This window comes from Rhinoderma darwinii, chromosome 4 (assembly GCF_050947455.1).
Source record: "Rhinoderma darwinii isolate aRhiDar2 chromosome 4, aRhiDar2.hap1, whole genome shotgun sequence".
NCBI lineage: Eukaryota > Metazoa > Chordata > Amphibia > Anura > Rhinodermatidae > Rhinoderma > Rhinoderma darwinii.
The window spans coordinates 305,645,380-305,658,818 of record NC_134690.1 but is presented as its reverse complement, the minus strand read 5'-3'; the positions used below and the strand labels follow the sequence as shown (position 1 = coordinate 305,658,818).

At 42.0% G+C, this 13,439-nt stretch overlaps 2 protein-coding genes across 10 annotated transcripts in view; both read left to right on the top strand.

The window, feature by feature from the left end:
• The window catches only part of ERMARD (ER membrane associated RNA degradation), a 157,698-nt gene extending 147,482 nt beyond the window's left edge, over positions 1 to 10,216 (top strand). For 6 of the 9 annotated variants that reach the window (XM_075862695.1, XM_075862692.1, XM_075862696.1 and 3 more), the window contains 3 exons: positions 6,435 to 6,653; positions 7,362 to 7,475; positions 10,063 to 10,216. In XM_075862695.1, coding sequence (XP_075718810.1) covers positions 6,435 to 6,653; positions 7,362 to 7,475; positions 10,063 to 10,207 — 478 coding nt within the window. In that variant the 3' untranslated portion in view covers positions 10,208 to 10,216. Of the gene's footprint in view, positions 1 to 6,434; positions 6,654 to 7,361; positions 7,502 to 10,062 lie in introns of all 9 variants that reach the window. The other 3 variants (XM_075862694.1, XM_075862697.1, XM_075862693.1) reach the window with 3 other exon arrangements.
• A 444-nt stretch (positions 10,217 to 10,660) lies between these two features.
• Positions 10,661 to 13,439, top strand: part of DYNLT2 (dynein light chain Tctex-type 2) — an 80,398-nt gene continuing 77,619 nt past the window's right edge. Inside the window, exon 1 of the mRNA XM_075864367.1 lies at positions 10,661 to 10,710. Within this exon, the coding sequence (XP_075720482.1) occupies positions 10,675 to 10,710 (36 nt within the window). The 5' untranslated portion in view covers positions 10,661 to 10,674. The remainder of the gene's footprint in view (positions 10,711 to 13,439) is intronic.

The window sequence follows — 13,439 nt, the reverse complement described above, 5'->3', positions numbered from 1 at the left end:
AATTTCGCCATTGTTTTTTGTGTTTTTTTTACGGTGTTCATCTTGCGGTTTAAATTACATATTAACTTTATTGTTCGAGTCATTACTGTCGCAACAATACCATATATGTGTACTTTTATTTATTTTTTACACTTTTACTAAATAAAACCACTTTTTTATGGGAAAAAAAATGTTTTTTTTGTTTTTTTTTTACTGTAATCTTTATTAATAATTAATAATAATCGCTGCTATAATGCTTTGGTATACTTAGTATACCAAAGCATTATTGCCTGTCAGTGTAAATCCTAAAAGGCATATGCCCAGGGCAGACCTGGGGGCTTTTATCAGGCACCCGGCTGCCATGACACCCGATCGGAGGCCCGCGATTTACTTTTTAGCTATTTTTTTCTGGTAATAACACAGTTTTACCTTAAAATAGAGATTTTACTTGTGATCATCATTGTCTACCGTAAATGTTAATATATTACATGTCTATTTTATGGTAATTTGCGCAGGGCTAGCGTTACGACAATGATTGGCGGGGGGAACGTTTTATTGGGGTGGGTATTTTGTATGTATTATTATTAATTTTTTTTGCACTTTATTTTACTTTTATTTTTTTATTATTATGGTCTGTCCCTCAAAGGTCAGAAAAGTCTCTATTGAGCACTGTGTAAAAGGGATCAGAGAAGATAGAAGCAGCGAAAGCTGCTTCTATCCTCTCCTCGGGGTCCCCGGCAGTCACTGACTGCCGGACACCTGACATTCAGCTCGGGCAGCAATCGAAAACCCGTGGCGTAGATAATCTATGGCGCGGGTTTTAACCCCTTAATAACCAGCCTATTTTAAACCTTAATGACCAAGGTATTTTTTTTAATTTTTACATTGTCTCATTCCAAGAGCTATAACTTTAATATTTTTGCGTCGACATAGGTGTTTGAGGTCTTGTTTTTTGCGGGACAAGTTGTGTTTTTTAATAGTGCCATTTTGGGGTACTTATTATTTATATATTAACTTTGGGGGGGGGGGGGACCTAACATTTTGACCACTCTTTTTTGCATCCTAAATCTAAGCCGTTTACCGTGTGGTATAAATAAAACACTAACTTTATTCAGCGGGTTGTTTTTACGATTGCAACGATACCAAGTTTGTATAGATGTTGTATGGTTTACTACTTTTACACAGTAAAAACTCTTTTTTTTTCAAAATTATTTTGTTTTTGTGTCTCCATATTTGAAGAGCCATAAAAAAAATTATTGTTCCGCCGATGCAGTTGTATGAGGGCTTTTTGTTTTTGCGGGATTACTTTTTTATTGGTACCATTTTGGAGTAGATGTGACTTTTTGATCACTTTTTATCACATTTTTTTTAAGTCAGGAAAACCGCAATTATTCAAATGTATTTTATTTTTTATGGCGTTCACCGTGTGGGATAAATGATGTAATAGCTTTATAGTCGGGGTTGTTACGGACGCGGCGATACCAAATATGTGTAACTTTTTTGCTTTATTTTGGTTTTTTTTAATAGTAAAGCATTTTGTAAGGAGAAAAAATGGGGGTTTTTTCACAATTTTTTTTATTAACTTTATTAAACTTTTTTTTAACTTTTTTACTAGACCCACTAGGGGACTTTAATATGCGATCCTCTGATCTCTATTATAATACATTGCAATACTTTTGTATTGCAGTGTATTACTGCCTGTCTGTTTAAAACAGACAGGCATACCTGCTATGGGACTTGTTTGTCACAATTACAACTGGTTTCTTGTCAGGGTTATGAGACTTAACACTGTTGAGTTTGAATTTATACCTCATAAGACATGTGCCTGACTTTATAATATTATATTGTATGGGAAAGATGTCTCTGGTTTTCAACATTTTAGTTTTGTAAAAGCTATTATTTTATTTTTGCTTTTAGTGTCATGATTGTTGTCAGATGTATCCATTGGCTTTGTTTTCTTCTGTAGCTGTAAACCTTACAATAAAAATTTTAATTATGAAAAAACAAAAAACGGACAGGCATCTGCTAGGACATGCCTCTGGCATAGCCTAGCTGGCATTCACTACAGGCAGACCTGGGAGCCTTTATTAGACCCCCGGCTGCCATGGGAGACATGGACACTCGGTGATCTTATCGATGGGTGTCGGTGGGAGAGAGAGGGAGCTCCCTCCCTCTCTCCAAAACCACTCAGATGCGGCGCTCGCTATTGAGCGCTGCATCTGAGGGGTTAAACGGGTGAGATCGATACTTCTATCGATCTCACCTGTTCGAGCAGGGATGCCCCCAGCCCTCCGCTACATCTGGCAGCTGAGAGCAGGGAGATTTGACGGCTCCCTGCTCTCTTTATTTATTCTGATGCAGCGATGTAAAAAGGCTTATGCATCAGAATAAAGCCCATTAGTAGCTGTCATGAAAAGGCGTATTGACGGTCACGAACTGGTTAAGGACCCTGACCGCTGGCTGTAACTACACAGCCAGCAGTCGGGAACCGGTTAAAGGGTACATCCACTTTCACTGAAATCGATTATAGTGCAGGAGTGTGCACTATAATCGGTTTTCTAAATCACTTGTATTACCGATTCTGCTTCTGTAAAGTCCGTGCTGCTGGTTTCTCATAACGCTACATTCAGAGACAGAACGCCCTGATCGTTTACATGGCTTCTGTATGCAAAACGGCCATAAAGCAGTTCTGCATACGGGAGCCATGCTGTCGAGCAGGACGTTCTGTCTCTAAATGCAGAGTTATGAGCAGTACGAACTTTACACAATCTGTACTGCTAAAAGCAAAGTCAGTAATGTAATCGGTTGCTTTGGTTCCTCCATTTTTCTCCTATGCAATAATACCACTCACAGTTGATCGTAGAATTCCATGAACTGACTTGTTACAATAGTGTCATCCTATTACAGTACCACGCTCTAATTCTGTGAGCTCTTTAGAGCAACCCATTCTTTCACAAAGGTTTATAAAGGCGACTGCATGGCTAGGTGCTGGATTTTATACACCTGTGGCAATGGGACTGAATGAAATATCTGTATACAATGATTAAGAGTTGTGTCCACATACTTTTGTCCATCTAGTGTCAATATAAATCGGTTTTGCCACGATTTTATGGCCACAATGATCTGACCACAATGTGTGACTAGGACCTTAAAGAGGCTCTGTCACCAGATTTTGCAACCCCTATCTGCTATTGCAGCAGATAGGCGCTGCAATGTAGATTACAGTAACGCTTTTATTTAAAAAAAACGAGCATTTTTGGCCAAGTTATGACCATTTTTGTAATTATGCAAATGAGGCTTGCAAAAGTCCAAGTGGGTGTGTTTAAAAGTACAAGTCCAAGTGGGTGTGTATTATGTGCGTACATCGGGGCGTTTTTAATACTTTCACTAGCTGGGCGCTCTGATGAGAAGTAACATCCTCTTCTCTTCAGAACGCCCAGCTTGTGACAGTGCAGATCTGTGACGTCACTCACAGGTCCTGCATCGTGACGGCCACATCGGCAGCAGAGGCTACAGTTGATTCTGCAGCAGCATCAGCGTTTGCAGGTAAGTCGATCTTACCTGCAAACGCTGATGCTGCTGCAGAATCAACTGTAGCCTCTGCTGCCGATGTGGCCGTCACGATGCAGGACCTGTGAGTGACGTCACAGATCTGCACTGTCACAAGCTGGGCGTTCTGAAGAGAAGAGGATGTTACTTCTCATCAGAGCGCCCAGCTAGTGAAAGTATTAAAAACGCCCCGATGTACGCACATAATACACACCCACTTGGACTTGTACTTTTAAACACACCCACTTGGACTTTTGCAAGCCTCATTTGCATAATTACAAAAATGGTCATAACTTGGCCAAAAATGCTCGTTTTTTAAAAATAAAAACGTTACTGTAATCTACATTGCAGCGCCTATCTGCTACAATAGCAGATAGGGGTTGCAAAATCTGGTGACAGAGCCTCTTTAAGCTCATGGCTATGGTAAACAAATTTTTCAACACATCGTAGTGTTTTTACCCTAAAAAAAGCATTATTGAAAACATATGGATTCTTTAGGCCAAATATATGCATATTACGTGTGGATTTGTCGAGTGTATTTTCCTGCGGCAAATTCGCAGAGTGATACCGTGCTAGCAAAGTAAATGAGATCACAAGTTATGTCATCTACACGTTGCATAATTTTTCTGCATGCAAACTGACCTGTGTTGCGTATTTAAAAATCTGAGCTTGCCAATTTCTTGCATTTCCACTTGAGAATTGTTTCTGACAAGTTTATAAAAAAAAAAACGCACCAAAATCCACAGCATAAAACTGCAACTATTTCTGCATCAAAATTTTAAAACCGCACATAAAAATGCATAAAAAGATGCACTATTAGGCTACATTCACACGAACGTGTTTTTGCGGCCGCAATTCCCCCGAAAATCCATGGGAGAATTGCGGCCCCATTCATTTCTATGGGGCCATGCACACGACCGTAGTTGCGGTCTTTGCACGGCCCGGGAACCCGCACCGCAGAAAGAACGGGCATGTCCTATTACGGACATCTTCTGCGGTCCGGGCTCATTGAAAACAATGACGGCGGCCATGTGCATGTCGTACGATTTGCGGGCGGCCCGCGTCTTACAGTCTGCAGCCGGCCGACCCGAAAATCACGGCCGTGCACACGGCTACGGTCGTGTGCAAGAGGCCTTAATTGCGCTTTTTATCTGCGGGGTTACCTGCGCTTTTTACGCAGATTTTCTGCAACAAATTGTGCAACTTGTGCATGTAGCTTAAGGGTATGTTCACACTGGGTGGATATGCTGTGTAAAAGTACGCAGCGTATCCGTCCTCGGATACAGAACTCGCAGGGAATTGCAGACTAAAACTGCACCAAATTGTCATCCCAGGAGGCCGGCCTTTACTGGGAACAGAGGAACGCGTCGCTATGACAATTTAACTTTTTTTTATTAATTTTAAATTTTTGTGTCCGAATCGCAGCTTTTCTGCTGCAAAAATCGCTACATATTCTAGTTGTTGCAGGCTTTAGCTTCCCACTGAATTCTATGGGAAAAACATGCAAAAAAAAGAGCAGCAATTCCGCGGCATAAATTGACACGCTGCAGATTAAAAACCACACCGCAGGTCAATTTATGAACGGTTTCTCGGTGGATTTTCTTCACAGCGTGTGGATGAGATTTGATCAAATCTCATCCACTATGCTGCTACTGTAATATGCTGCGGATTTTCTGCAATTAAATTAAGGCCTCATGCACACGAACGTGCTTTTGCGGCTGCAATTCCCCCGAAAATCCACGGGAGAATTGTGGCCCCATTCATTCCTATGGGACCATGCACACGACCGTGGTTTTCACGGTCCGTGCATGGCCCCGGAGCCCGGAGGTCTGGGCTCATTGAAAATAATGGCCGCAGCCATGTGCACGGCCCGCGATTTTCAGGCGGCTCACGGCGGTCACTCAGTGGCCGGCCGACCCGGAAATCACAGCCGTTCACATGGCTACGGTCGTGTGCATGAGTCCTAATTGCAGAAAATCTGCAGTGTTTATGCTGTTGGAACCTGTCAGAAATTTTGAGGCCTCAACACTGGTGATAGAGGGGAGGGGAAGGGCAGGGCATTTCAAGCCTACCAACATTTGAGTCCCTGGCGTGGCAGTTGCAAGTGCCACTCTTTATTTTGAGTGACGGCTCTGACGGCAAATCAGAAGACTGCTAGAGTGACTCAGAGTCTGAGGGGTGGGGCTCTCAGCATGCAATGTAGGATAATTTGCACATCAAGATCCGCCTCAATGGCACTTATGATTGACTCGTTAGGGGAATTAAAGGCTATGTACATTTTTAAACTAAATTTATTTTTTAAATAATTCAATGTTTTGTCTGATTTTAAACAGCTTTTAAATTAAAAAAAAAATAACTTTTACTATTAAAGATACAGCTTCTATGTATCCTGTGTATATATAGAAGCAGTATCGTTCCATCAAAGCCGATTCTGTCAGGTCAGCTATACTGACGGCTCGGCTAAAAGCTGGTCCTGCGTGTCTCTGACATGCAGGATCCAGCTAAAAAGTTCACAAACGTATGAATAAGATCGCCAAACGTGATGTGAACCTAGCCTAAGACAACCTGTCTTATCATGAGCCTCCCCGCCTTCTTCCCTGTCTGCAGTAGGACACAAGGATTGTGGAGCCCCACTCCCCCAGCCATTCCCCAGCTCAAAATGGAACAGATCAGTAGGAAAGTCCTGTGTTTTCTGCTGGATTTCTACAAAACTGTTTGTTTCAGGAACATCCTGCAGATTGTCAAACAGTGGGAGCAATTTTATCTAGTTTTTACTCTTGTAATTAATTTCTAGGTTTAGTTTTCCTCTAAGAATGACTGACTATATTTTCAGAACTTGCTTAGAAATTCAAACATTATTTAGCTGTAACTTTACACTCGAGACTAACATTGATTTTGATCAACAGGTGGTTTGTCTCTATAAAAAAGTTATGCAGAAAAAGTATTTCAAACCTTTACTGTCCTCGATTGGTCTTGGAGGCAGTCGGTGTTCTGCGCAAAATCAGCACTCTGTGTCATCAAGTATCTGATAACATTGTTTCCACTTCACAACTAAGATATGAACAGTGGAAAAACAAGACACTACGCTCTCGTCAAAGGCTGAACTATCAGCGCTTGTTGTGTAGGTATGTACATTTTTGTTTATGGAACTTAAATTTGTTATGGGGTTCTGGATAATACAATTCCGGGAAACAGACCATTCAGTATAATTAATTTAAAAAAACATGCAAGCGCTGGCATTCACGTAGGTCTACCCATCAGAAGAAACAAAGTTAGGGCTTATTCACACAAACGGGTGTCAAATAGTTTTTTCACAGCCGATTTGCATACGTATGGTACCAGAGTTCACAGATTCCTAATAGACCTGAGTCTATTGAGGGACCCGTGAAAATGGGCAAAAATAGGACATGTCCTATTTTTTCCACAGGTAGTTCACACTGCCCGTTAAAAGAAAAATTGCCGTGTGAATAGCCCCATAGAAGTGCATTGATTATAATGCGGCCAATTATCCAGTTTGTGTGATTAATCCCTTAGGCCATATTCACACGACGGTGAAAGAAAACGGCCGTTAAAAAGGGATCAACTGTCCGTTTTTCACGGCCGCTTTGCATCAGTGTGTCTCCAAATTTTCATCCGTTTGCCATCCGTTCTTCATGACCGTTAAAAAAACAGATGAATTATGTTCGTCAGGGTTTTTTATGTATAGTCGTATTGTTCCACAATTTCCTCCTCATTTTGTATTCATTGATACAATGCAAGGTATATTTGGCTATTCTTTCATTTACTTATGCATTGAATAAAGCATTCCTTTTTTTTTCCCCGGGTTTCCTCAGCATTAGGTCACTGTCTCCAGTTTTACGTCTGATTATAACAATAGTGATTGTGAATTTGCACAATATCCACAGCATTTCTAAAAAGAACCATTTGGAATACCAAAAATACTTGAAGTAAGGTGCTAAAAATCATAAATATTGTAAGTCATTGTAATGCTTATTATCTGTAGGCTTTTTTGCTCAGCGTTGTTAACACAATGGAACTCATTTATCAAATCTGGTTGCCCATAGCAACCAATCGGAGCTCAGCTTTTATTCCCTACCGGCACAGTGCTTTATATTTAAGGCGCTGGCAGGTGGTGCTTCCCGCAGGTGGTTCTTCCACGCCATAAATGTATGTGGCCATCATCAGGCAGGTGTCAGCTGTAACATAAAGCTGACACCCTGCTGCAACACCCGTGATTGGAGCTAGCTCAGATTCCGGCCATTTGACCCCTTAGATAGCTACTGCCACATCTAAGGCATTTGACAGAGGTAGGGGGCTCCCTTAGCTCTCTGGACCCCCCCACCCGTGACCCGATCGAAGGGTGATGATGGGTTGCCATGGCAACAGGAGGCGGCCTTGTCTGCCACAGATGTGAGCATAAGAAGTGCAGTGTATTACGTAAGCAATCAAACGATCGAATAATAAAGTTCCCTTGTGGTAGTAATAAATATTGTAAAATAAGTATTTTTAGGTCAAAATAAAAATCCCAAGTAAAATAAAACACAACTTGCCTTTTTGTTACTACTGGAAAATGTGTTTTTGTTTGTTTTTTTTAGTGGGGAAAATAAAAGAACAAACACAAAATAAACAAAGTTGGTATTTCCGCATCTGGAATGAACGCTCGTCTGCCCAATAATCGTCCTGTGTAAAACCCCCTTTTAAAAAGATGCTTATTGACACAATGGCTTACGCCCCTTATACCTCCACTTACAGATCTAATGTACCAGATGAAGAAGGGTATACATATGGATAAATTAGATATAGAGCGTACACCGGAGGCCAAAGCTTCCAAATTTTTCCAGAAATGGAAGGTCTTTATTTGCAAACACTATCAACAAAGCGAGATTGTGGAATTGATGGCACCGTTTCATTACACGTCCTGGTATTTGACCAGAGCGGTTGCGGGGACGCTAGGTAACTTGGGGCCTCAGTGAAGGTCTATTGCAAGGAGAGGGGGTGCACGAAGCTTGAAGATGTAGTTACATATGACTATTAGATCTGATGTCCTATTTTCGTCTATTGGAGATTAATTGAAAACTGATGGGTCCTTGAGCTATGGTGGGGGGGTTACGTTTGATTGTTTAGTTACTTTGTTCTAATGTTATTTGTAACAACAAGTATCTTAATGCACATTCGTGATACTGTGAATGTTGTAGAATAATGTATATTCTGTCATTTCCTATGCAATATGTTGCTGTTATTGTACATTTCCTTTTCTCATGGATCGATTTTGATATATTACATTTGGTATTTTGTAATAATGCTATCAAATTTGTTTACAAAAAAAAAACAACCCCCTTTTATGTCTGGTAGACTCGCACCTATCTCTACAGCGTAGGTCACCTGACATCCGTCCCGCCTGAATGCGGACTTTAAAGAGGCTCTGTCACCAGATTTTGCAACCCCTATCTGCTATTGCAGCAGATAGGCGCTGCAATGTAGATTACAGTAACGTTTTTATTTTTAAAAAACGAGCATTTTTGGCCAAGTTATGACCATTTTTGTATTTATGCAAATGAGGCTTGCAAAAGTCCAAGTGGGCGTGTTTAAAGTAAAAGTCCAACTGGGCGTGTATTATGTGTGTTACATCGGTGCGTTTTTACTACTTTTACTAGTTGGGCGTTCTGACGAGAAGTATCATCCACTTCTCTTCACAACGCCCAGCTTCTGGCAGTGCAGACACACAGCGTGTTCTCGAGAGATCACGCTGTGACGTCACTCACTTCCTGCCCCAGGTCCTGCATCGTGTCGGACGAGCGAGGCCACATCGGCACCAGAGGCTACAGTTGATTCTGTAGCAGCATCAGCGTTTGCAGGTAAGTAGCTACATCGACTTACCTGCAAACGCCGATGCTGCTGCAGAATCAAATGTAGCCTCTGGTGCCGATGTGTCCTCGCTCATCCGACACGATGCAGGACCTGGGGCAGGAAGTGAGTGACGTCACAGCGTGATCTCTCGAGAACACGCTGTGTGTCTGCACTGCCAGAAGCTGGGCGTTCTGAAGAGAAGTGGATGATACTTCTCATCAGAACGCCCAGCTAGTAAAAGAAGTAAACACGCCCAGATTTAACACACATAATACACGCCCAGTTGGACTTTTGCAAGCCTCATTTGCATAAATACAAAAATGGTCATAACTTGGCCAAAAATTCTCGTTTTTTAAAAATAAAAACTTTACTGTAATCTACATTGCAGCGCCGATCTGCTGCAATAGCAGTTAGGGGTTGCAAAATCTGGTGACAGAGCCTCTTTAAGCCACTGGCCCAAGTGTTGCTACTTTACTGGTTATTGCTTTTATTTTATTGGGATATTTCTGTTTATACTCGATCTAGTTTTCTCAGCACTGGAAACGACGAGATGGCAAGGGAAAAATGTGCATTTGGGAGCACTGGATATTGAAACTAGATAAGATAAGCACTGGTTTCTACCCATAAATGGTAAAATAACACCATGTTCCTTGTTTACCATGTGATGTTATGTATTGTCTTTTGTAGGTATTTGAAATCTATTCAGCAGTACATTGAAAATATGTCTACTTGCACAAGCCCAGAGAAGAACAGATGGGATGAAACTATTCAGATGACAAGTAGAATCATTTTAAAGATAAAAATATTTAATGAAACCAATAAAGTTGAGTAAAGGTTAAAAGCTGAGTATTCTTTATTTGTGTGTGTTTTGTTTGTTTTTTTGTCCATTATCCGGCATTTCAAAGGGAAACTGTTCCTCCAGATAAGATTACCACTTGGCATAAATAACACACTGTAACATGGGCAAGGTATCAGATTGGTGGCTACAGTTGAAAAAAAAAACATTAGGAGTACAATTAAACGGTTATCCAAGACTAATATACTGTATATTATAGGTAATTTATGTGTTTAACTTTTAATGATTTAGTCTTTTTTTTTTTTTTTCTTTGGAAGTATACATATCCCTTTAAAAAAGTTTCAAGATGGCCGCTATTCCCTTACCTCGCTTCATTTGTTGCTAGGCAACTCCTCCATACCAACAAGCTGCTGTCAGCTCAGTGTGTGTGTATCAGAGCTATGTTAGCAGTGGACACAATGCAGGGACAGGGCTTACCTAGACCAATGGGCCTGAAACCAAAGATGAAACGGCGGCACAGTATGTTTGAAAAAGACTCGGTGAGAAAAGCTAGACAGGTTTAGTTTTGGCAAAATAGTAAATCTATTCTAAAAATATCCTGCTGACAAAAAAGCCCATATAAATAAATATACAAACTTCTGCCACAGATTGCAGAATGTATCTACAATAGTGTGAAATAAGTGTTGGCATATAACACATGCAGTTCTGAGCTTATTAAACACTTTTGGACCCAATGGAAAAATGTTTGTATAACATGTGGGCGGCCATTTTTTGTGGGATAAACAAATTCTCATGAAACTTTATAGATTGCCAATAATAATATTGATAACTTGGTTGCTCTTTCCAGTAAGGCCTCATGCACACGACCGTAGCCATGTGCACGGCCATGATTTTCGGGTCGGCCGGCTGCGGGCTGTCAGTCGCAAGCCGCACGCAAATCGCGGGCCATGCGCATGGCCGCGGCCATTATTTTCAATGAACACGGCCATAATAAGACAGGTCCGTTCTTTCTGCGGTGCGGGCTCCCAGGCCATGCAAGGACCGTAAAAACTACGGTCGTGTGCATGGCCCCATAGAAATGAATGGGGCCGCAATTCTCCCGTGGATTTTCGGGGGGAATTGCGGCCGCAAAAACACGTTCGTGTGCATGGGGCCTAAAGTTCACAGTCTATTCCTACTCACTCTATTTTCACACACATACACACTGGTAATTTTCATAAAAGGTTAAATCATTTATCAGACCGTTTTCTGGAATGTGCTTGGAAACCTGAATACCTAGAGAAAACCTTTTCAAGCAAACATAGCAACTCCATTCCTTTCTATTTTATTTTGCTAAATTATGGCCAACTGTGAAGTATTCTAAGGTGTAATTTCTTATTTTGTTCGGGGCAACCACACAAAGTTTAAGGGTAAAAACACACAGTGGATTTTCAGTGTGGATTCCTAAGGCCCTGTTCACATTTTGACATTAAATCTGACGTGTATTTCTGCGGCAGACATCTCAGGTTTACCCTCGGATTCCTGTTGTGGGTGTGCAGCAGATCCGCAATAAGTTTTAACCCCATTACCATTTAATCAGGATAATCCTCGTCTTTTCTGTGCGGAATCCAGGAAAATAAGTAGCATGCTGTTCACTTCTGTGGCTGAAAACCATACGGAAATTCTCTAGCATGTGACCGGGGGAACAGAAACCCTATTCACATGCCTGGGATGTGGTTTGACGTGGATTTTGACGCAGACTTTACACACGTGTGAACAGGGCTTAAATATCCCCCTGGTGATTTAAAGGCTTCGTATGTACACCTCTGAATGGAACTTTTTTTTCATTATTAAAGGAGTTTTCCACCTTCTGACAACTGATGACCTATCCACCGGATAGGTCATCAGTACATGATCTGTGGGGGTCCAACACCCGGACCCCGCACAGATCCGCTGGTCCGGTGCCTCCGTGTACCAGACATACATGCCAGAAGCATTTGGCTCTGGCCACGTTATAACAGCCGAGCTGCAGTACTGCCACTATGCTATGTACGGAGCCAACTGCTTCCGGCTCCGTACATAGCATTATGTGCCATAATATCCGGTGCCCGTAGGCCACCAGAGTGGCTGATTGGTCCGGATGTCGATCAGCTCTTTATTTGCTCTGTTCACCAGGCCCAATAATTAAGTATAGGGACAATTGATCGTTACTAATGCATTTACATCATGTCGGCAGCACATCTCTCTGTTTACACAGGATGATGTGCTGCTGACTAGCGACCATTTTATTGGCTGCATTAAAGATGAGATCAGCCTATGAATGAGTGTTTGCTCGATCATCGACTGACCTTTACCCTGTTTACACAGGGCAATGAGCAATGATTCGTGCGAACGCACATTGGCATGGGTAAAAAAACTGGCATAGCGGTTGTATAAGGAAGAGAAAAGTGTCTAACATGTCTAGCTATATGTGCCAAGTTTATCATAGAGTATGCACCACTTTGAAAAATTTGGCCCATTTTCTGACTTCCTTGACTTACACCTAATGCACATGACCGTTGTGTGCCGGCCAGGTCCAGTCATGTCCTATCTTTCCCAGGATTGGAGAACCACAGACCCGATTCACCCGCTAAATTCAATGGGGCCACTCGGATGACGTGAAAAACAACCCGAGTTGCACTCGGTCGTGTGCACCTGCACTAAGTTTACACTAAAACTTATAGTATTAGTAGATCTACCCCATTGTGTGTGAGATCGTTTCTGCAGCATGTGTTTCACAGTGTACCGGCAGCAAAGCTGTACAAGCAGCACGGAAAAGAAGGAAGAAATCCTGGTATTGAAATTGATTGGAGGAGTTCAATATGGTTGTTTTTGATTATACATGTGTGCTGGCATAACAGAAAAAAATTAAAGTGGAGAATGGGAATAACCCTTTCATGCCGACAATCTGCACATAGACGTCCTTTTCGTACATACCCCGTGCTGCCAGGACGTGTATGTACAGATCTCTGTTCCAGCCGACATAGCGCTGTGAAAAGCGCTCGGACGCCGGCTGTGTCAGTGTCTGCGGCTCCCCAGCAACCTGTTCTCTGACAGCCGAACCGATTTGGTTCGGCTTTCAGAGAATATGATCAACGGTGTTAACCGCTTCCTGACCGCCCACTGTAAATTCATGTCGGCGCTTGCTGGGCTCTGTGCAGCGCCGACGTGAATTCACAGTGGGTGTTAAAAGCGCGATCTGGGTGTCTCAGAGTAGCGCTGACACCCGGATCGCGCTGCCAACCCCTGC